Source organism: Marmota monax, unplaced genomic scaffold (genome assembly GCF_021218885.2).
Source record: "Marmota monax isolate L192 unplaced genomic scaffold, Marmota_monax_Labrador192_F-V1.1 WCK01_AAM20220418_F8-fsc00083, whole genome shotgun sequence".
Taxonomy (NCBI): Eukaryota; Metazoa; Chordata; class Mammalia; order Rodentia; family Sciuridae; genus Marmota; species Marmota monax.
The window spans coordinates 1955427-1975428 of record NW_026692848.1 but is presented as its reverse complement, the minus strand read 5'-3'; the positions used below and the strand labels follow the sequence as shown (position 1 = coordinate 1975428).

The 20002-nt window shown below is 51.7% G+C and overlaps 2 protein-coding genes across 27 annotated transcripts in view; both read right to left on the bottom strand.

The window, feature by feature from the left end:
- The window catches only part of Kif25 (kinesin family member 25), a 45623-nt gene extending 29490 nt beyond the window's left edge, over window positions 1–16133 (bottom strand). For 2 of the 6 annotated variants that reach the window (XM_058580913.1, XM_058580909.1), the window contains exons 1-7: window positions 14691–16133; window positions 7836–7901; window positions 4823–7405; window positions 3513–3825; window positions 3118–3256; window positions 1069–1209; window positions 865–968 (exon numbers count right to left, since the gene is read on the bottom strand). In XM_058580913.1, coding sequence (XP_058436896.1) covers window positions 865–968; window positions 1069–1209; window positions 3118–3256; window positions 3513–3560 — 432 coding nt within the window. In that variant the 5' untranslated portion in view covers window positions 3561–3825; window positions 4823–7405; window positions 7836–7901; window positions 14691–16133. Of the gene's footprint in view, window positions 1–864; window positions 969–1068; window positions 1210–3117; window positions 3257–3512; window positions 4262–4822; window positions 7406–7835; window positions 7902–14690 lie in introns of those variants that run through there. The other 4 variants (XM_058580910.1, XM_058580911.1, XM_058580912.1 and 1 more) reach the window with 4 other exon arrangements.
- Window positions 16134–16689: 556 nt separating this feature from the next.
- The window catches only part of Afdn (afadin, adherens junction formation factor), a 126869-nt gene continuing 123556 nt past the window's right edge, over window positions 16690–20002 (bottom strand). For all 21 annotated transcript variants that reach the window (XM_058580893.1, XM_058580896.1, XM_058580891.1 and 18 more), the window contains 2 exons: window positions 19426–19510; window positions 16690–18652 (listed from right to left, as the gene is read on the bottom strand). In XM_058580893.1, coding sequence (XP_058436876.1) covers window positions 18499–18652; window positions 19426–19510 — 239 coding nt within the window. In that variant the 3' untranslated portion in view covers window positions 16690–18498. The remainder of the gene's footprint in view (window positions 18653–19425; window positions 19511–20002) is intronic.

Below are 20002 nucleotides of genomic sequence, written 5' to 3'. Positions count from 1 at the left end.
CCCCAGCAGCCCCGAGAGGTAGAGATAGCACGGCAGTTACGTAAGGTGAAGGACCACAGTGCTGTGGAGCGCTGGCCCCTGAGCACCGACAGACGACTCCTGAATACTGGATTGCACAGATGGCCCCTACGCCAGAATCATCCTCAGCCGTGTCTCACGCCCAGTGGAGCTTTTCACCTCTGTGAGGGCCGAGCACCCCTCAGGAGCACAGGCTTCATGGGCAAGAGGTTCTGGAACTCAGACGTCAGCCTCGGTGCGAGCACAGTCAGACCTCACAGAGGAGGTCCAGAGCAGACCCCCCGCCCTGGCCGCCTCACCATGGTGGAGGGGAACCGTCCTAACTCCGGAGTCTCAGACCCCTCATCTCTGAAGCAGCAGTCGGGGAACCTCATGACTGGGCTGGAAGAAAGCAGCTAAGGGCCATGAGGAAGGGCAGCTGGGTCCTCTCACCCTGGCGCAGACCTCTGAGCTCTCCAGCTGGGGAGAATTGGGGGTGTCCTGCTCTCAAGTACCCCTCTCCTTCCTGAGCTCACATCAGCTCAACCCCTGCAGGCCTCAGGGGCTGACGGGGTCCCAGCCTAACCCAGCATGGCTACTGTGTGGCCCGGGACAAGCACCTCTCCATGCCTCGGTGGCCCCTGCTCTTGACTGAGCACCGGAGTGGCTGGTGGTGTCTGGGTGAGGGAGGACACTGGAGCCCAGCACTGACCTCAGCTGACCTCTCCGCCCTGTGCCCGCCCCCCCCCCCCGGCTGTCCCTCCCATTCCCACAGTGTTCTGACTTTCTGTCCCCTCCCGCCCAGCTGTGGCCTCAGTGGGCCCAGCCCCTCAGTGGCGGAGCCCGGCAGCCGCGGCAGGCGCTCACCAGCAGGCTGTTGTGCAGGGCCCGCCTCCTCTGCTTCTCCCGGTGGCAGCGCTCCTCCATGTCCTGCAAGGACTGCTCAAGACGAAGGGCCTCTGACCGCCAAGCTGGAAGGACAGTGCGACCCAGGTTACGGGGATTCTGCAGGGGGGACCCGTGTGGCCTGGCAGATTAAACGCCTCTGTTAGCAGAGAGGTAGCCACTCACAGAGGCCAGCAGCTCTCCACATGGGACACACCCTGGGACCACGGCCAGGGGCCTTGCCCAGGAGTCCTGCACCACGACCCAGTCCTGGAGGCCTGCTCCTGACGTCCCGAGGCTCCCGGGGACCCTCTCTGTGGGTAGAGCCTGCAGCAAAGGAGGTGGGGTCTGGTTTCCAATTCCTCCATTGCCGGGCTGACCTGGGGCCTCCACTTCCTGTCCAGTCAGAGAGCCTCTGGCCATGATGTGGGGATGAGGGGAGACTGTCCACTACACACTGGGGCCAAGCACAGTCGCAGCTAAGCCAGGATGCCCAGGAGCCCAGAGGGCCATTGTCATGATGGCTGCTGCCCACGTGGAGTCCAGCGCAGGAATGGAGTCTTGTCATGGCCTGAGGTCAGCAGCAGCCAGGCCTGCTCCAGTGCCCACAGCGACACACCTGGCCTGGCTGCAAATGTCCAGGGAGGAGGCCACTCACAAGGCTAGAGCAGAGTGTGCTCTCTCGGTGCCCAGCCAGGCAGCACAGGTGTAAGGGGGCACCGCCCCCTGAGCAGAAAGGTCTCCACAGCTGACCCCGACTCCGTCAGCAGGCCTGCTCCCCACCGCGTCCTGTCTGAGGTGCGGGATGAACTGCCTGACACCAGGTGGTGTCTAAGCTTCACCTCTGATGGGCGCTGAGCTGCAGGGGAGGAGGAGCTGGGAAGCTGGCCGCCTGGACAGGACGTGGGCCAGCAGCCGGCAGGGGCCTTCCTGGGGGTCTGTGTGCATAGGCTGCAGGTGTCTGGCCAGCCTGGGACCTCGGCCAGACATCAGCACCTCCCTAGGGAACGGCCCTGGCTCCCGCTCGGCCTTCCCTGGGGTCCCAGAGCTGCACCCTCTGCACCCTCTGAACTAAGCAACGGACTCTTCCCGTCAGCTCCAGTGGGGAGACCATGCACAGACAGACACGCCACACACACCTACATACACTGATACACGCCACATGCACCTACGTACAAAACTACACACACCACACACACACCTACGTACACCTACACACACACCTACACACACCCACACACACACCTACACACACCCACACACACACCTACACACACACCTACACACACCACACACACCTACACACACCTACATACACTGATACACGCCACATGCACCTACGTACAAAACTACACACACCACACACACACCTACGTACACCTACACACACACCTACACACACCCACACACACACCTACACACACACACCACACACACACCACACACACACCACACACACACCACACACACCTACACACAGGTGCACATACCACACACACCTACACACACCTACATACACCTATACACACACCTACGTACACCTACACACACCGACACATGCCTACACACATCGACACGCACACCACATACACCTAATACACACACCTACACACACCACACACACGTGCCCACACACCACACACACACCCAAAAGCAGCAGACACACTGTCCTCTCTAGGGCGTGGCGGACCCCGTGCGCTGCGCAGGCCCCTGGCCATCTGAGCGCGGCACGGCCATGCCTCAGAACGGCAGCGGGGCCGCAGCCCCTCACACTCTGGGAATCACAGAAGGGGTCGTCGCCCACAGCCCTGCCCAGTTGTCTTCAGGCTGACCAGCAGGATGTGGACTGCAGTGGATAGCGTGACCCTGCACTCAGGCGACACCGCGCAGCTGACCACCCTGAAGACAAGCCCCTGTGAGAGGAGGTGCGGTCCAGTGGCTGGGGAATCATGGAAGGAGGAATTCCACCCATCTCTGGAAAATCCGACTCTGAAAGCTAACGTGCCCGCAGGCTCTGTGCACCAGGAACGCCACGGGCAAGAGTCACTGTTCCCGTGACAGGGGAGGAGGAGACCCCCACGGCGGTGGCCGCAGGGTCGGGGGGGCAGCAGCCAGGATATAAGACAGCGTTTCTCCTCGCCCCGAATGGGCATCAGTGGGCGGCTAGGAGAGACGGGGGCTGGGCCCAGGCAGGCCTCTCCCAGCAGGTCCGGCTCGCACAGTGCGGCACCTCACCTTGCACAGCCTGACTGTCCAGCTGTGCTCTCTGCACAGCGGCCGCTGCTGCAGAGAGGTGGGCCTGGCACTCCTCCTGACAGCTGCCCACAAGCTCCAGGACGGAAGAGCGGAACTCCTTCACATCTTGTTTAAGCCTCTACGGGAGGAGAGCACACACACGGGGCACAACCGGTTTGTAACCATCCCCACTGTGGTATGACCCAGAGCCAGTCATCGTCCGCTCCTGTCCCCAAGCCCCAGCCCCAGCCCCAGCCGGCGGCCAGCCGAGTCCATCGGGGCCTGCAGCAGCACCTGGGGTGCCCTCACTGCCACACCCTGGTTCAACAGGCTTGGACCAGTGTTGGGAAAGCAGCTCATGTGACTTGAGTGGTTTGTGTCTTTCAAGTACTCACAAAATAGAGATTCAAGTCTGTCCCGATTTCCGCAGCAGTGCCGCCCATTGTTTGGAGGCGGAACTCCCCCTGGCCTTTTGTTGACCGCCCTTCAGTGTTGGCAGAATCCTCATCTCTGTGTCCCCTCCAGGGGAACAAAGCCCTGATGGACAATCCAGACCAGCTCTGGAAGCCCCATTATCATGGGCTCCTGCCAGTGAGGACCGCTCTTCAGAACTGTGCTCCAACAGAATCCCCGGACAGTAAGCAGGAAAGCATCCCCGGAGCGTGGGGGACGTCGCGGCGGTATCCTGTGCTCCATCTGCTCTTTCCCCTGGATTTATTTCAAGGATTTTCAGTTTGACAAACAAATTGGTGAGCGGCCACCACCAAATTCTCCTAGGCCGTGACGCCCACCTGGCCCAAGCAGTGCTCTGCTTCTCAGCTACACCTTTCTTTTTCTATAAAAAGAGAGAAGTTCTTTCATGTGCTTAGGGAACACTTCAATGGAATATAAAAGCTAAACTGAACTAAACTATTTCATTATATAGAATACAGATAAATTATAGAGCTACTTTTCAGAGATGGATTGATTTTCCTCAAATGGAAGAGAATTAAAAATAAACTCTATATAAATCCACTCTGAATGTACAAAAAAAAAGTTAAAAGTCTCTGGATGTGACCAGCACAGAGCGCAGACTGATCCCATTTGCAGATGGTGTGGCATTGTTGTGATGACGTGTTTCTTCCTGATTTTGGCCCTGGTCCCCCTGTTTATAACAAAAGGCAGAACAATGCTCCTAATCAGAGGTAGTGAAATATCCACCCTGGAGGACTTCCAAACATGCTCATGGACTAGCAGTTTTCCTTCTTTCTAGAAACCTCCAGCAGTGTGCTAGAGGCAGGCCCCATGGACACCATGGACGCCACGGCCATCATCCCTCACCCTGCACACTACACTCGCCTCCCCGGGCGGCCGTGAGACAGCAACCCTACCTGACCACGCTGAACCCCGGCAGCCGCCTCAGCCACCCACTCCCCGGCCAAAGCGAATTTTCTGCTCCCACTTTTGGTCAGAATCCCAACATGGGCTTCTAGGTCTTTTCTGTTCAGTGAAGTTGGAGGGCGGAAGCCCCAGAGGGAGAGGTGCCTGCAGTGAATGGCGGGGCCGGCGGCCCCCAGGGACCCCACCAGCCCCAGGAGCTCTGCTTGCTCAAGCTTCCCTCGTCCCCGGGGTGGGGGGCTCACTTCCCACAGGCAGGCTGCACGGTTCCCCCAGAATGAGCCCTGCATGCTGGATCTGCTCTCTCGTGTAGCTGGGCGATGCCTACCTGAGCCAGGTGCCAGGACTGGGCCAGTGCTGGGTGCACACCTCCCTGCCCTCCTCCGCGCGGAGTGTGAACCTGCATGGCCTGCAAGTGGCTCCCTCTGACCCTTCCTTGGTACTGTTGCACAGGGAGAAAGGAAAGAGGGCAGAAAGTCTTAGAGCGAAGCGGGTGCCGTTGCCCTGAGGCCTGGTTCCAGCACATTGTGTGCAAGAGCAGTGGCAGTGGGTTGGCCCACAGTAGGGCAGGGTCAGGAGAAGCTGCTGGAGACCCAGCTGTTCAGGGCTGAGCCCTTGGGCACTGGCCAGGTAGAGAGGAGAGGCCAGCATCCAAGGAAGAGGCCACCAGGCAGATCCCAGAAGGGACAGGAGTGGGAGGGATGAGGTGCAGAGGCCCATGAGCCCCTGAGGAGCTCTCAGGACCCAGCAGCGGGGCTCTCAGAACAGGTGCAAGACCCACCACTCTGGACTCTCACGGGGAGGGGTGGGGTGAAGGAGAGGACCCTCGCAGCCCTGGGCAGCCATCTAAGCCTCCAAGCAAGCAGGGAGGGTGAGGGAGGCAGAAGCACTGGGGCAGCCTGGTAGGCGGGCCAGGGTGTAGGTGGGGGCCAGCCCAGTCCTGGGCTCTGGCCTGCACCTCTGACCGGCATGAGGATGCTCCAACAGCAAGCGCAAGGCAGGACCAGGTGGTTTCGCCTCAGTTGTGGCGTCCACTGTGGAGCTGCCCTCACCAGCAGTGCATCCTGGTGAAGCCGGGCCACCTGAGGCCGAGCCACACGGGGCTAACTGCCCAAAACACACCGCAGCCTGCACTCACAGGAGGAGGCACCACGCATTCCAGCAGAGCGTGAAAGCCGTGGGAAGGCGCGATGGACCCCCAGCGTCTTCTTCAGAGGGGCAGAGAAGGGAGCCTGTTGGTGGGCCTCTGGGAGGTGACCCAGAGGGTGTGAGTTCACCGTTTAGGGGAGGCAGAGCCCTGGACTCCCAGCCAACCAGAATTTGAGTTGCTGGCACAGTGTGCACTGGGCCCAGGTGAGTGGACAGGTTCCCTCACAAAGCCTGGGAGAGGGAGGGCCGGGTCAGCAGGGAGATTTCCAGAGGTGTCTGCGGGGGGCAGACGAGGCAGGAAGTCCATTTGCTCCGTGGAACTGTCCACCAGCGCACAGAAGTTCAGTAGAAGGCCAGGGCAGGGAGCCCGGGGGACGCACCAGGCTGCCCTGCAGGCCAACGCGCACCACAGGAGACGGGCTGCCCCGCGTGCGGCAGCCTGCGGTGGACACTGGAGTAAAGGAGCATTCGCAGCTAACGGCTTCTCTTCGTTTGGGTGAAGAAAAAACTAAAGCAAAACAAACTCTCTAACAGGACTGACTCCTATATCCAGAGGAATCAGGAAGTCCATTCTGCTGACCACATGAGGGACAGAGACTCAGAGGACCTAGCACAAGAGTAGCTGGCACTGACAGCAGCCTGGAGGAGAGCCCGGGTGATTTGGTTTCAGGTAACAGGAAGGAAAGACTGTGGAGGAGCAGGGAGTGGACAGGTGAGCTGGGCTGTCCTGCCGCCAGGGAGGCCGAGGAATCAGCCAGTAAGCGCAGAGAGAGGCTGTCAGTGGAGCAAGGGTGCTGGACCTGACTCAGGAGAGGGGACACTGAAAACAGGAGAGCCAGGTACTATGGCACACACCTCTAATTCCAGAGACTTGGGAGGCGGAGGCAGGAGGATCACAAGTTTGAGGCTAACTGGGCAATTTAGAGAGACCCTCCCTACCTCAAAATAAAATGAAAAGGGCTGGGGATGTGGCTCAGTGGCAGAGTGTCCCTGGGTTCAGTGCCCAGTACCACAAAGAAAGGGAGGGAGGGAGCAGAGGAGGGCGGGGAAGAGGGAGAGAGAGGGGAAGAGGGGGAGAGGAAGAAGCTGCCTGGCCTCAGCTGAGGAAGGATCCCCCTCCACGCTGAGTCTGGTCAGTCCACCTGAGAGCGGCTCCTCTGCAGAGCGGTCACACTTTCAGCATGTCGTGCTGGGGGATGCCCTTCCGGGAGCAGCTGCAAGGGGCGGCACCCCGGACCAGTCCAAGGGTGAGCAAGTGGCGCCCTGAGTCACTGGAGGCAGGAGGTTGTGTTTTTTCGCCACCAAAAGGACCACCAGGAACTGGAGGTGCCAGGAAGCACCTGCCAGGAAGCGGGTCAGGCCGTGAGAGCAGACGGCAGAGACTCGGGCGCTGGTGCTGGCTCCCAGGGCTCCCAGGAGGATGCTCAGCAGAGCGGGCTCCTGAGCACAAGGGGGGACCCAGGGCCCTCGCAGGGATTCTGCAGCTGGAAGGCCTTGGCTGCTGTGGCTTCAGTGGCCTCCAAGATTCCTGGGGGGCCAGCCCACTGTGGGGGCATTTGGAAGGGGAGGTGATGAAGTTCCCAGCTCCACTCTCACAAATGGACCAGTTCCCTACAAAAGCAGAGCTGGACGGAGCAGCGGAGGCCCTTCCTGCTCTTCTGCTTTCCCACCGTAGGAGGACACCTAGCTGGGCCAGCGGGAGGAGCGGCCTCACAGACACCCGATCCATACAGCCTCCATCTTGGGCTCCCAGCCTCCAGAACTGGGGGAAAGCAATGTTCTTTGTAAATCACCTAGTCTCAGGTATTTTGTTATAGTGACACAAAAAGACAAGGGCAGTTGAGTGCCTCTAAATTTACTCAACACAGATTGGACAACTCACAGTGGATGGATTTATGGTACATACATTAAATCTAATTAAAGCTGTTTAAAGAAAAATAGCCTTCAGCTGCATCCTTACTTTATTAAATTCTTGTGAATGCAGAGACAAATAGGAATTTGGAACATAACCTGTTCCATTGTAAGAAGATACTTTAAAATGTCAGCTGAAGAGTTCCTCTCACCTCACCAGACAGAGAACAGAAAAGATCTAAGGAGAGAGTGTCACTTTCAACTTATTTCTTCGATAAAGGCTGAAAACTGACTTCAACACTAAATCACTGGATGCAATTCAAGATATTTAAGTATATTACCTCTGCCAATTTCAGATGAAGAATAGCATTTTCTGTTTCCAGTTCAACTATGCTTTCTTCTTTGACCTACCAACAAGGATCCAGAAAGGGAAACTGTCACCAGAGCACTCCTGGGTGAACTGAAGTCACAGGAAGTAAGTGCACACACAGGAACAGAGAGGTGTGCCTTTGAGGAGTGCAGGAGTCGCCAGCATGGGGTCGGGGGGACTCCACTGCAGGCTCCTCTGCCAGCAGGCCTGGCCTCCCTCCCCACGACCCATATACCTATGACCCCTCCCTGCCCAAGGGCAGCCCCAGACTGCTGCAGCAACACTTGATGGTGGGCTACAAGCGCAGGACCAGGACCCTCCCTCCCTCTGGTCAGAAAGGGTGCTCAGGAAGATGGGCTGGCAGGGATGGGAGTGGGCAGAGTGGCCGAAGGAAAGGCAGTACCCAGTCACAGGGCTGAGGAGTTTGGCACATCAAGGAGAAAGAGCCTTCTGTGATGTGGGGACCCGTGGGGGAAGGAGGTGACTGCAGAAAGGCAGCCAGCGCTTGGCTGGGTGGGGTCTGCAGCCAGAGGAGCTAGAAATGGGCATTTAATCACACGGAGAGAAGAGCCCTGGAGGTACTGCAGCAGAGTTTGCTAGGTACTTAGACTAAGTACTGCAAGATCAGGAAACTGGAGAAGAGTGGACAGGAGTGAGCTGGTGAAGTCCTGCTGGCAGGTGGAACCTCCTAGGGGGACTCAGGCCCTCCTGCTAGGAATTCCTCCACCTCCAAGCCTGCTGATAAGCAGGTCGCAAAGAACCTGCGATTATTTTAGGACTATCTTGCTTGTAATTCTAAACTTTCTGATTGGTGACACAAACCTGATGACACCTGAGAATTATCTATAGTATTATTGTTATGTCCATTTATTTTTTACCTCTTATAAAAATCCTCAGAATATTTCCACAGTTCATTCCAGGATCCCACCATATCTACATGTTCCATTGCAATATAAACTAAAGTTATGAACCTGATACACTTTGCTTAAATGTTTCCCACATAGATACTTTCATGATACTGTATATAAATTGTTTTCTGAATTTTTAATTTTTTCATTACTACAGCATAGAAATACAATTTTTAATATGGATCTTGTTATCCTCAATCTTACAGAACTCACGTTTTAGTGCAGACTTAGAGTGGATTCGTTGGGATTTTCTACCGACACCATCTGTGAATACAGATGTCCTTACTCCTTCTCTGAGGTGGGTGACTTTGCCTTCTTCGGCCCCCTACCCTGAGTAGCATGTCTAGAGTAGTGTTGAACAGCGGGGCTCAGGAGGGATGTGCTGACCTTGCTCTAGATCTTGGAGAAACAGTCATCTTCTGCCACACAGTGTGATGTGGCTCTGAGTTCCAAATGCCCCACACCTCCCCGGTCAACTATGTCCCTATTATTCCTAGTTGGTAGTTTTTGGTTTTTTCTTTTGTACTGGAGATTAAATCCAGGGACACTTAACTACTGAGGTACACCCCCCTCCCCCTGCCGCCACCGCCCCAGCGGTGAGACAGAGGGTGACTGAATTGCTGAGGTTGGCTTGAACTTGAGATCCTTCTGCCTCAGCCTCCGCAGTCTCTGGGTTGCCACTGTGTGGGAAGCCATCCATGAGCCATGTGTGAACAGAGCCATTAGGCAGGGAAGGCTGGTTTTAGGAAGTCCCAGTTGGAATCAACTGGTTTGAGAACATCTGAATGCTTTGGTGCCCTGTTATAGCACAGCCTCCCAGGAGATGGGTATAGCTTGTCAAATGCCAATCAACCTATTTACTGCAAGACCCCAGACCGAGAAGCAAGCATAAAACAAGACTCCTCCCACTGAAACCTTATACCTGCCTTTGATGTACTCCCCCTTAAATAATCCGGCCTTTTTCAAAAGTTATTTAGCTCCAGTTCCCATCAGGATTGGAAGACTCATCAGGCGTTCCACTTTTTAAAATTTATTTCTTACTGATTATTTCAGACTTTTTAATTTTCCCAGGCAGCTCACGCCTTTTGGTAGAAACCTATTCTGTGGGGGTGCTGGCCACCCCAATACCACTGTGACCTATGGTTGGGTGTTTTCATTATGAAGGGTGTTGAATTTTGTCAAACACTTTGAGATATGGTGAAGAGTTTTGTCCTTTATCCTACTGATATGATCTGCTGTATTAACTGATTTTTGGAGTATATCCATTTGGTTGTAGGATATAATCCTTTTTATACATTGTTGGAACATTTTACTAGTATTTTGTTGAAGATTTTTGCATCTATGTTCATAAGAGATACTGCTCTGTGGTTTTCTCCCCGGATTGTCTGTGTGGCTTTGACCTCAATCAATGCTGGCTTCATGGAGTACAACACTCTCCTATTTGAAGGGGCTGAAGGACAGCTGTGAATCCTATAAGGGACTGGTGAACTAGTGAGAGCATCTGGGCCTGGGGTCCTCCGAGTTTTTTGGTAACTCATTTAACCTCTTTACTCATTGTGGTGTGATAGTAGGAGCAAATGTGACTCCATTTTGTTTCATGACTTCATCCTGTAAAACAACCATGCCAAGTAGAAGAGTCATGACTGGAGCAAGATGTTCTTTTCCTTTTGCTAAAGAAACCTTTAAGAACACGGAACTACCTAATGGGGTATTGTTTCAGTAACTAGGGTAATGGGCTCTGTTTCTGTAACTGGGGTGACTGGGCTAACTGTGATTGGTTAGGCTTCCCTCTGCTTGGCCGCACTGTCCTGCTTCTGTAACCTGGCTTGCTTGCGTTGGCTTGACCCCCCGAACATCCCCTTTGCGGTTTTCAGGCTTATAAGGAGTGCCCTTGCTATTGTTCGGGGCTGATCAGGGGAACAGCTTTATGTTCTGGTCAGCCGCCACCAGTGTGCTTCAATAAAGGCTTGATTCGATGATACGTGAGTGGTCTGGAAGTCAGTTTATGAAACCCTGGGACGAAGCTTGAACTATAACAGTGGTTCTGCTCAGCTTTTCTGTTTTTTCTTGAGTCAGTTTTGGTAGTGTGTGTCTCTAGAAATTTGACCATTTCACCTAAGTTGTCTAATTTCTTGGCAACTTTCACAGTATTTTCTTACAATCCTTTTTCCCCATCACTTTGGTAGTAATGAGACCTTTTGATGTTAGTAATCTGAGTCTTCTCTCTTTTTAGCCAGCCAAGCTGATTGTAATCATTTGCCACTAATTTCCCTCTGTGGTTTTGCTGTTCTCTGCTTCATGCATTTCCTCTTTACTTCCTTCTCCCTACTTAGGGTCTGATGTGCTCTGCTTTATCCAGTGTCCTAAGGTAGAAGGTCAGATTGCTGCTATGAGAACTCTTTTTTATTTATTTTGGTGGGGGGTACCGAGATTGATCAGGGGCACTCGACCACTGAGCCACATCCCCAGCCCTATTTTGTATTTTATTTAAAGAAAGGGTCTCGCTGAGTTGCTTAGCGCCTTGCTTTTGCAGACGCTCGCTTTGAACTTTCCATCCTCCTGCCTCAGCCTCCTGAGCTGCAGGGATTACAGGCATGTGCCACCGTGCCTGGTGAGGCCTACCTTATTTTTAATGTTTTTACAGCTATAATTCCCCCAGGCACTGCTTTAGCTGCACAATACAAAGTTTTATACATGTGTCCTGTCTCAAATCATTTCATTTCATTTCATTTGTGATTTCTTCATTGACCTACTGGTTATTTAGGGGTGTCTTATTCAATTTCCACATATTTGTGTTTCTCAAATTTCTTTTTGTTATTAATTTCTAATTTTACTCTAGTGTGATCACAACGGATTTCGGGCAATTATTCTTTCAAACTTGCCTGGGCTTGGCACCAGGCCTGGTGTGCTGCCTATGCCGGCCCTCACTCAGCAAGCACTGGCCCGCACTCGGCCGCACTCGGCCCCACTCGGCCAGCACTCGGCCCCTCTCGGCCCGCGCTCGGCCCCACTCGGCCAGCACTCGGCGGCGCTCGGCATGCACTTGGCACTCTCTCGGCAGATACATTCAGCTGTGCGTGTTGCGGGGATGTCTCTCGGGTCTCGCTGGTCCCTGTGCTGTCACTGTCCCTGTGGAAAGTGGAGCACCGACGTTCACAACCTTTATTTTTGAAGTGCCTATTTCTTGGTTTGACTGCCGAGTTCTTGTTCCACTTATTTTAGGGCCCTGTGGTAAGGTCCATCACATCCATAGCTTTATGTCTTCCTGACAGACTGACCCACTCATCCTGACGAATGTCCCTGTCCCTGGAGGAAACCAGATTTATTTTCATTTTAGTGAGACAGGGTCTCACTAAGTTGCCCAGCCTCCTGGGTCTCTGGGGTTACAGGAGTACACCATCACACTTGCTTTTGCCTTCATTTTGAATGACATTTCTGTTGGGTCAGGTTTTTTTTGTTGAGAAGTTTTTTTTTATTGGCGTACTGTGGACATGCCCTCCTGCCTGGCCTCCACTGTTTTTGGAGTCAGCATCAAGTCCTCTTAGAATCTCTGACCACTGGTTTCTCTCTTCCTGCTATCATATCGTGTTTACTGTGACACGTGGGTGGGTATCTCAATATCTACCTCACTTTTGGAGTTCACTGAGCTTCTCTGATGTTGTAGGTTCACGTTTTTCAGCACACTTGGGGTTTTCTGTTCCTGTCTCTTCTCTCCATCTTGTTCCTCCATGATACATAGGTTGATGTGTTTAAAGGCTTCACATCTATTCCTGATGTTCTCTTCATTTTTCTTCAACTTATTTCTATCTCTGTTTTTAAGATTGTGTAATTTCTACCAGGCTCCTGATGACCTCCCCCAGGCCACACTGGGTTAGTGGTGGTCTGAGTGGGGCTTGTTGCCCCTCTCATTTTCTGATCCCTCTGTTAAGCAGCCATCAGGACACAGGGGACCTTCTTGGCCTCACCTCTGAAAGATATGGAAAATGGCAACCCCTAGAACTGTCTGGCCCAGAGGAAGAGGGAGAAGATCATTAATCTCTCCCAGGGAAGCCTTTCTCAGTCACGATGAAAGCAAACTCTCATCCCTTCCCGGTTTCATCCCCAGCATCTCTAAAAGCAAACAGTCATCCCTTCCCAACCACAGGGAGTCCTGAAGGGAGGAGGCAGACACTGAAACACTCGTCCTGGGCTTTTCCCCTTTCCCATTGCCGATGAGTTCTGGAAGAGAGAAACCAACGGTGAAGCTCTGGGAGACGATGAATCCTGGATAAAGAAGATCAGCAGTGAACATGGAGTCTGCGCTTTTCCCAGTGACGATGAGTGGCATTCTCAACTTCTCTTTAAGCTTCTTTCCTGACTGTCCAAACCAACATGTGCTGCTTCAGTCTCCAGTGATAAACCACCCTCACTGTAAAAACCCAAGACTCTTCTGTAAAGCAGTGGCCATTTTCCTACCCAGAATGAGCCCCACCAGTGCCTGGCTGACTGCTTGCTGACCCACTTGAGGTCTGCTTCCCCCCAGTTACTTGTGTTTTCGTAATGGTGCAGAACAGTGTTGGTTGTTTTGCTTACAACACCCACTTAATAAACTCCCTTAATTACTGATTGCTCTATTGATGTTGACAATGACCTGGGACATAGATTTCTCCAAGATCATCTGGTCCAATGAAACTGGGGGCAGTGATAATTTTTAAATCCAGTCTTTGAGGTTTATCCTAAACCCAGAAAGGCTCTCCTCAGCCATCTCCCTACCTCTCTCTAGTACCCAAGCTGGCCTATAGTTTAACTTGTGGCTCCTTAGGGGCTGGCTTTGCCCTCCCTCCAAGGCACATGTTGAAGTCCCAATTCCCTGGCCCTCAGGATGTGACTGCCCTGAGGTAGCTGAGGGAGGGGGATCCCATCCTCTTGGTCACCCCAGACACAGGAGCTGGTGAAGCTGAGCCAGGGGGAGGCAGAACACAGAGACCTCGATGATTTGGGGAAATTTTAGCACGTTGTCTTTACTGAATGCTTTCTTGTTTGATGCGTTTACTGAGGATGATTCCAGAGGCCTTAAACACTTATTTCCTACGGTTTTCACTTTTGCTTACAGCAGGTCCACAGAGCTCCTCACCCTCACCCTAGAAGTCCTTGCCTGCAATGGCCTTCTCAAGTGACCTCCATGATCCTTCATACCCTTGAACCATGACTGCACAAAGTGACAGATCTGATCATGTCTTGCTTCCCTCTTAAAATCTTTCTGATAGCGTATCCTTGGCATTGAGATAAAGGTCCTTGGGCAACCCACTGCTTTGTGTGCCATCCAGCCCAGGGCCACCAGATATCTGTCCCCACAGGAAGCCTTTTCTATACGCTCAGCCCCCATCAGAACATGGTTCAGCCATCAGGACACAGGGGACCTTCCTGGCCTCTCAGTGTCTCATTATGTTACCTCCCGGGGGCAGGGGGTGGTCTTTGAGGTCTTTGCCACACAGTATTATATTTCTCTAAACTGCTTCATCAGTCTGCTTCCTTTGCACTGCAGACTCCATGGGGATAAGGACAGGAGTGATGCCTGTTTCTTCCTAATCAGGCATGCCCAGCAGCTAGCTGCACAGCATGCAGCAGGCATTCCACGAAGAGGAAGAGGCTGTGTGAAGGACAGTGGTGCCAGGGTAGGAGGACAGAGGGGGAGTGGACAGATGGGTAGGTGGGCAGAGGGGCCCAGGTTGAGTTGGAGATGAGGAGCCGTTGGGGGAGGGCAGACAGGCCAGCGACCCCTTCTGTCCTGCAAGCCAGGTTGTGTGTGTGTGTGTGTGTGTTTGGCCCATCTTCAATTTCACGGATCCATGAAATCCATGAACCCCACAAATTCTCCCTTGGCCCCCAACGCCCAGGTGAGGGGTTGGCTCCAGCCGCTAGGCCCCTCAGGCACTCACCCGCACTTGACGCTGCAGCTGCTGTGCTCGTCGCTCTGCGAGGCCCCATAGGGCGCAGCACTCGCCGGTGTCACCTGCACTTGCAGGCCTCATCGCAGGGATCCAGGCCTACAGGTGGAGGGGGGCAAGCAGGGGCCAGGGGCGGACCAGCCAGGGGCCAGGGGCGGATCCACCAGGGGTGGGGGCGGGGCACAGCAAGCGCGCGGGGCCGGCTGATGGGAGGGGTGGAGAAAGCAGGGGAGCACGGTCCTGGGGGCGGGGTAAGCAGGCCCACGGGGCACCCAGGGACCCTGGCTGCAGGAGCCGCCTGCCCACTCCCACTCCTTTCTCCAAGGGCTCTCTGGATACTGTGGGCGACCCTCACACCTTTTCTGCCTGGCTGGGGTTGCCCGCTGCACGAACTTCTCACTATGGCCTGCGAGGTCCGCCTCTCCCACCTGGCACTGGCCGCTCTGCGGAGCGTTACTGACTGTGCAGACACCTGGTCCGTTGTGCCACCCGCTACCTGCAAATGTGCCCTCCTCTCAAGAAAGCTGGTTGTTTTCTCTGGGAGTCCACCACCTGAAAGTTCGGTTACTAAATGCGTGTTTATATTAACGAAGCCACGCCAGAACTACATTCCAGGGCAGTTTGGGAAGTGGGGTCACCTCTGACCAGTTGGCACCCGTAAGCTTCACTGAACATCACACAGAAATGACTTCCACATCCCAGTCTGAAGTCTAACAAGCAAACATGCACCCTTCTGGTTACTGACTTTGTGAATCCACAAGATGAAATGCCAGCATACAAAAGTGTTGACCATTTGGGGGCACATTTTCCCTTCTGCAAGTAACTTGACTTAGATTTTGTTTACTGTTACCCTAAATATATGGCTGAGCCTTTGGATTAGTTTTCTGTCCAGTAAAACACGGAGGAAATTTTTGTCCAATGGTACACAGTAGGAAATTATCAAGGACCCTGCTGCTACTTCATGTGGTTCAGACCTGAAGGAACACTGTAGGTCAAAGTCATTATTTCCAGAGAAATATGGCTGTGAGATGGAGTGGAATCAGTACTAATCCTCAGTCTCCAAGACTTGCTTTCTCCAAACTTTCAAGTATCTTTTCAGGCATTAGCATACAGTAAGAGTGAATAGTATGACTCAGAAATGTAAATACCCAGTTCTGCCATCAAAGGCCTCCCACAAGTTCTCCCAGCCCTGACACGCTGCTTCCCTCATGGGAGCCTGTCTCAAAACACAGTATTGATCACAGTTGCTCCACTGTGCAGCAGAACAGCAGTCACTCCTGCCTGTCTGCAGCTGTGTCCTCTGGCCCTCTATTTCCTCCCTCGCACTCTCCTAGAAGCCCTTTGTACCCTCCGCGCCGCCTGCTCCGCACCTCTGCTCACAGGCTATGAAGCATAAAGGAACCTGTGAGTGAAGAAGAGGTACCCCGGGGACAGGCGGGGGGCGGGGGGGGGGGAACACACACTCAGGCATACGGGGGCAAGGGCAGGGCTGGCCCTGCGGGCACAGTCTGCACAAACCTGGTCTGGCTGTGGGGCTTGCTCTCACTCCTGGCCAGTGGGAGTTCCTCAACACGGACTTAAAACACTTTTAGTCCCGCACATTCCTTTTCACCAGCTGCCTCAACTGGGTGCTTGCATTTAAACACAGCTCAGGAACATTCACACAATGCTCGTTACTGGATGTGTTTAGGAATTTCAAAGTGGCCAGGATGGGGCATCCTAACTAAGAAATGGTCCCAGGGGCCACCTGGGATTGCTCAGGTGCAAAACAAGTGACAAGGTGGGGAAGGAGCACTCTGGTCATGGACGCTATGAAACTCACCTGAGCCTCAGTGGACTTGTTCATCCTGCAAAGAACATGTCCCCACAGGTGGAAAATACAGGGGAGCAGCGTTTTGCATTGTTTAACATGAGTGACAGATGGAGGCAAGGGAGACAGGGCTGTTGTTAGAAATATAAACTCTGTCAGCATTTTTAAAACAACAGTGAATACACTTAAATACATACAAAGTTTATTAAAAATAGGTTGCAACCGAAATACAGTAGAAATGGAAAACTACAGCAGTTTGGATTTTTCCCATAGCAATGCACATCATGAAAAGCACTTTTACACATATTCACATTTGACCTCATCGTCCAGGGATGGCCAAATCCACCTTTGTCTGGGTTTGACAAACACACAAATATCCCTGTTTGCACTCGTGCTGTGTGTGTCTGTCTCCCACGTGTGACAGGCAGTTATCAGCACCCGTGTTTCTCTAGGCAAGGTGTGGATTTGCCACCTGGAGGCGCCAGTGCCCCTGAGACACCAGGAGGAGCTTGCTTTTTCCGGGGCAAGTGTGCAAATCCTTCATCAGCTCTCGGGACCATTCGACTCTTACTTACAGGGGGAATGGAGAAAGCACACTTTCAAATAAGAACCCTGATAGACAAAAAAATATTTACACTTGTACTTTGGACATTTTATCATACAACTCATATTAAAGTGGTTTCTAGGGCAGCAAATGCCTCTGTTCTATTTGAAAGTGTGCATATTTTCCCAACATACATCTTCGTAAGAGAACAATATGGTACAGAAAGATCATCTGGACCCCATTAGGGCTTTGTCAAATAGGAAATGTGCTTAAAATCACAAAAAATTTTACCATTTTAACATCACACAACATAAACAAACTGAGGTCCGTCTCCCCAACATCAGCCATATACCCACAGCTGAAAAAAATGACAGTGATAACTCAGAACTCACAAATTAAAATTAAATAACTCTATTATACTATAAAAAACAAAGCTCAAACTGCCATGAATTATTCTTGCAATACTCCAGTTGCAGATGGCATAGTCAAGGAATTCCTTTCTTTCTCACAGAATATCAATGTAAATTCGTTTTCCAGATTTAAATTTTCTAGTGACATCTGTGCTTGGGGATCACCTACCAATATCCCCATTTTCTCAGGCATTTTTGATCCTAGTTACATCAACACTGTTCAGCTACAGAGATCTTTGATAGACTCCTTAGAATATATGAAATATTAGTTAACCTTCTAGAATAACTGTCATCTTCAATTTCATCAATGATTTTTATTAGGCTAACAACAACCTGTATTTATAAAAATAAAATCTCCTAAGATTAAATCCTCAAAATTTTCTTCTTTGAGAATTTTAGAAATCAAATATTAATCAAAAATTTAATTTAATCCAATATTCAGAACTGATTGGGGGCTCTTGTTTGTGGGGTGAGATGGGCCGTGCGCCATTCTGCTCACAGGACCTTGCTGTCCAGGCTACTGCGTGGCCCAGACAAGGCGGCAACTGGAAACGTACCCCGAAGGGGCCAGAGGAGCAGTCCACACGTCCACCCTCGATCCTAAAAGGCTGTGGCAATGGAGCGCACACAGCAGGCAGGGCGGGGTAGCCAATCTGAGGGTCATGGGCAAAATGAAGTTTCCAAGAAAGTCCAGGAAGAGACTTCTTGGTCTACAGTGTGTGGCACCAGGACAGGGAGACAGTACCTTGACTGTTCTTCTTTTTGCCCCATGAGGCCAGGACTCCAAAAATAAACCAACAAAAAGATACCCTCACGTGAGATCACTCAGAATCAGACAGGGTTCAAATTGTACAAACAACAATTTCTTGCCGAAGCAAAATAAAATTTCTTGGAATTTGAACATCTCTAAATTACAACCACTTTAGAATCTGAAATTAGAAATCACTTAGAAACACAGCCTCCCCCCTCTTCTTCAGGTTCCCACCTGTGACCCCTGAGCAGATCTGTGTGCACATAGTTGCCCTGTGCCGCTCCTCACTTTGTGTTTAGTTCATTCTCCAGTTCTGTTAATTTACGGGAAGCTTTCACTTTATTGGACACATCTTGACCTTGTGAAAAAAGGCGCTGACGCTCTCTGAATGTCAGGTTTTCAGGGGCTCCGGAACTTCCAGGTAAATCTGCATCTTGGCTGGACAAGAGACAAATGAAAGATTACCCTTCAATGCAGACATGCCTGCCCATAGCTAGCTAAGTCTGCATAATGAGCAATCAGTTGAAACTCTCAGAGAGGAGACACATTCTTTGCTGAATGTTGTTATAACGCTTCTTACAAGTAAACTTACTGGGGCTATGTTTAAACCCACATACAAAAATATAGGCAAAATGTTCTCCTTATTAAAATTATAACATTCCCCAGTCATATCCAACATTCAGACACTAGTGAGTCAGATTTCAGCAAGCAGGTGTTTCTTACCAGTTAAACAAATTTAACCAAAGGGTGCAGTTTCAAAATACAGCATATGACTCACACCTATAGATACATCTAATTTAATACTAGGAACCAGAATGGCTGTTTTCAAAATAGCTGGCATTGAGAACTAAGATCCAGGTGAGGACAGTCTGTGATAATGTACAGCTGGTTTATACTCTGGGCAATCTCAGGGTTGACTCCACATGGCTGAGCAATATCCTTGGCTACTCTCCTCAGATTTTCAACCTTCTCTGGTAGAAGCAAATGGCAACACCGCTAACTGCTTCTAGTGCCTGGCCGGTAAGCCCAGCACCTATATCACTGTCTGAAACAGAGCTACATGAGAAAACCAACGTTAAAGAGCTTCCATGTGCTCCTGTGATCTTGTACAATGGAGACACGGAGCTAATGAAGCCTTTGAAACTTCAACCCAGTTTCACACAAGTTAGCAACACCTTGGTCACAGACACTACCAACGTGACTCGGGGTACCTTCTGGTGTGCTTCTCTCTTGCATCCCGAGGAGCATCATGGGCACCGCTGACTGCCCCAGCAGATGCTGGGTAAGGGTTCAGTCCTTTTCCAAAAAAGAAAAAGTCCAAGTTAAAGTACCCGATTATCTGTAAACCTTCATGACAATAAAGATACAGTGACCCCCACAAAATAAGACACCTTTAATCATTGAGCAAACAAGAAAGCCAAGGCTCTTCATATCAGATGAAAGACGCACCTCAGGAAGCCTGCGTCTCTTGGTGGCCTGAGTAACCCAATCACTACTCAGCTGGTGCTCAACAGCTCACCTCCCTTCATCATTTGAGTGGAACACTGTGATGGATGTGTGATAACCAACTCAAATCTGATGGAGTGCATGGTGAGCACAAGTTCAGAAGACAAAGCCACAGAAATTTCACTTAAATGGGAGGTTAGCAAAGTGTTCCAACATGCTGCTGAAACCAAGAATTTTTTTTACAAGATCTCTGAAGCAAATGCAGTGCCAGAGATTAAGCAGGTAAGCACATGATTGAGTTCTTCTCTGGAAAGCTACTGAATTGTTTTTCAAGACAAATGG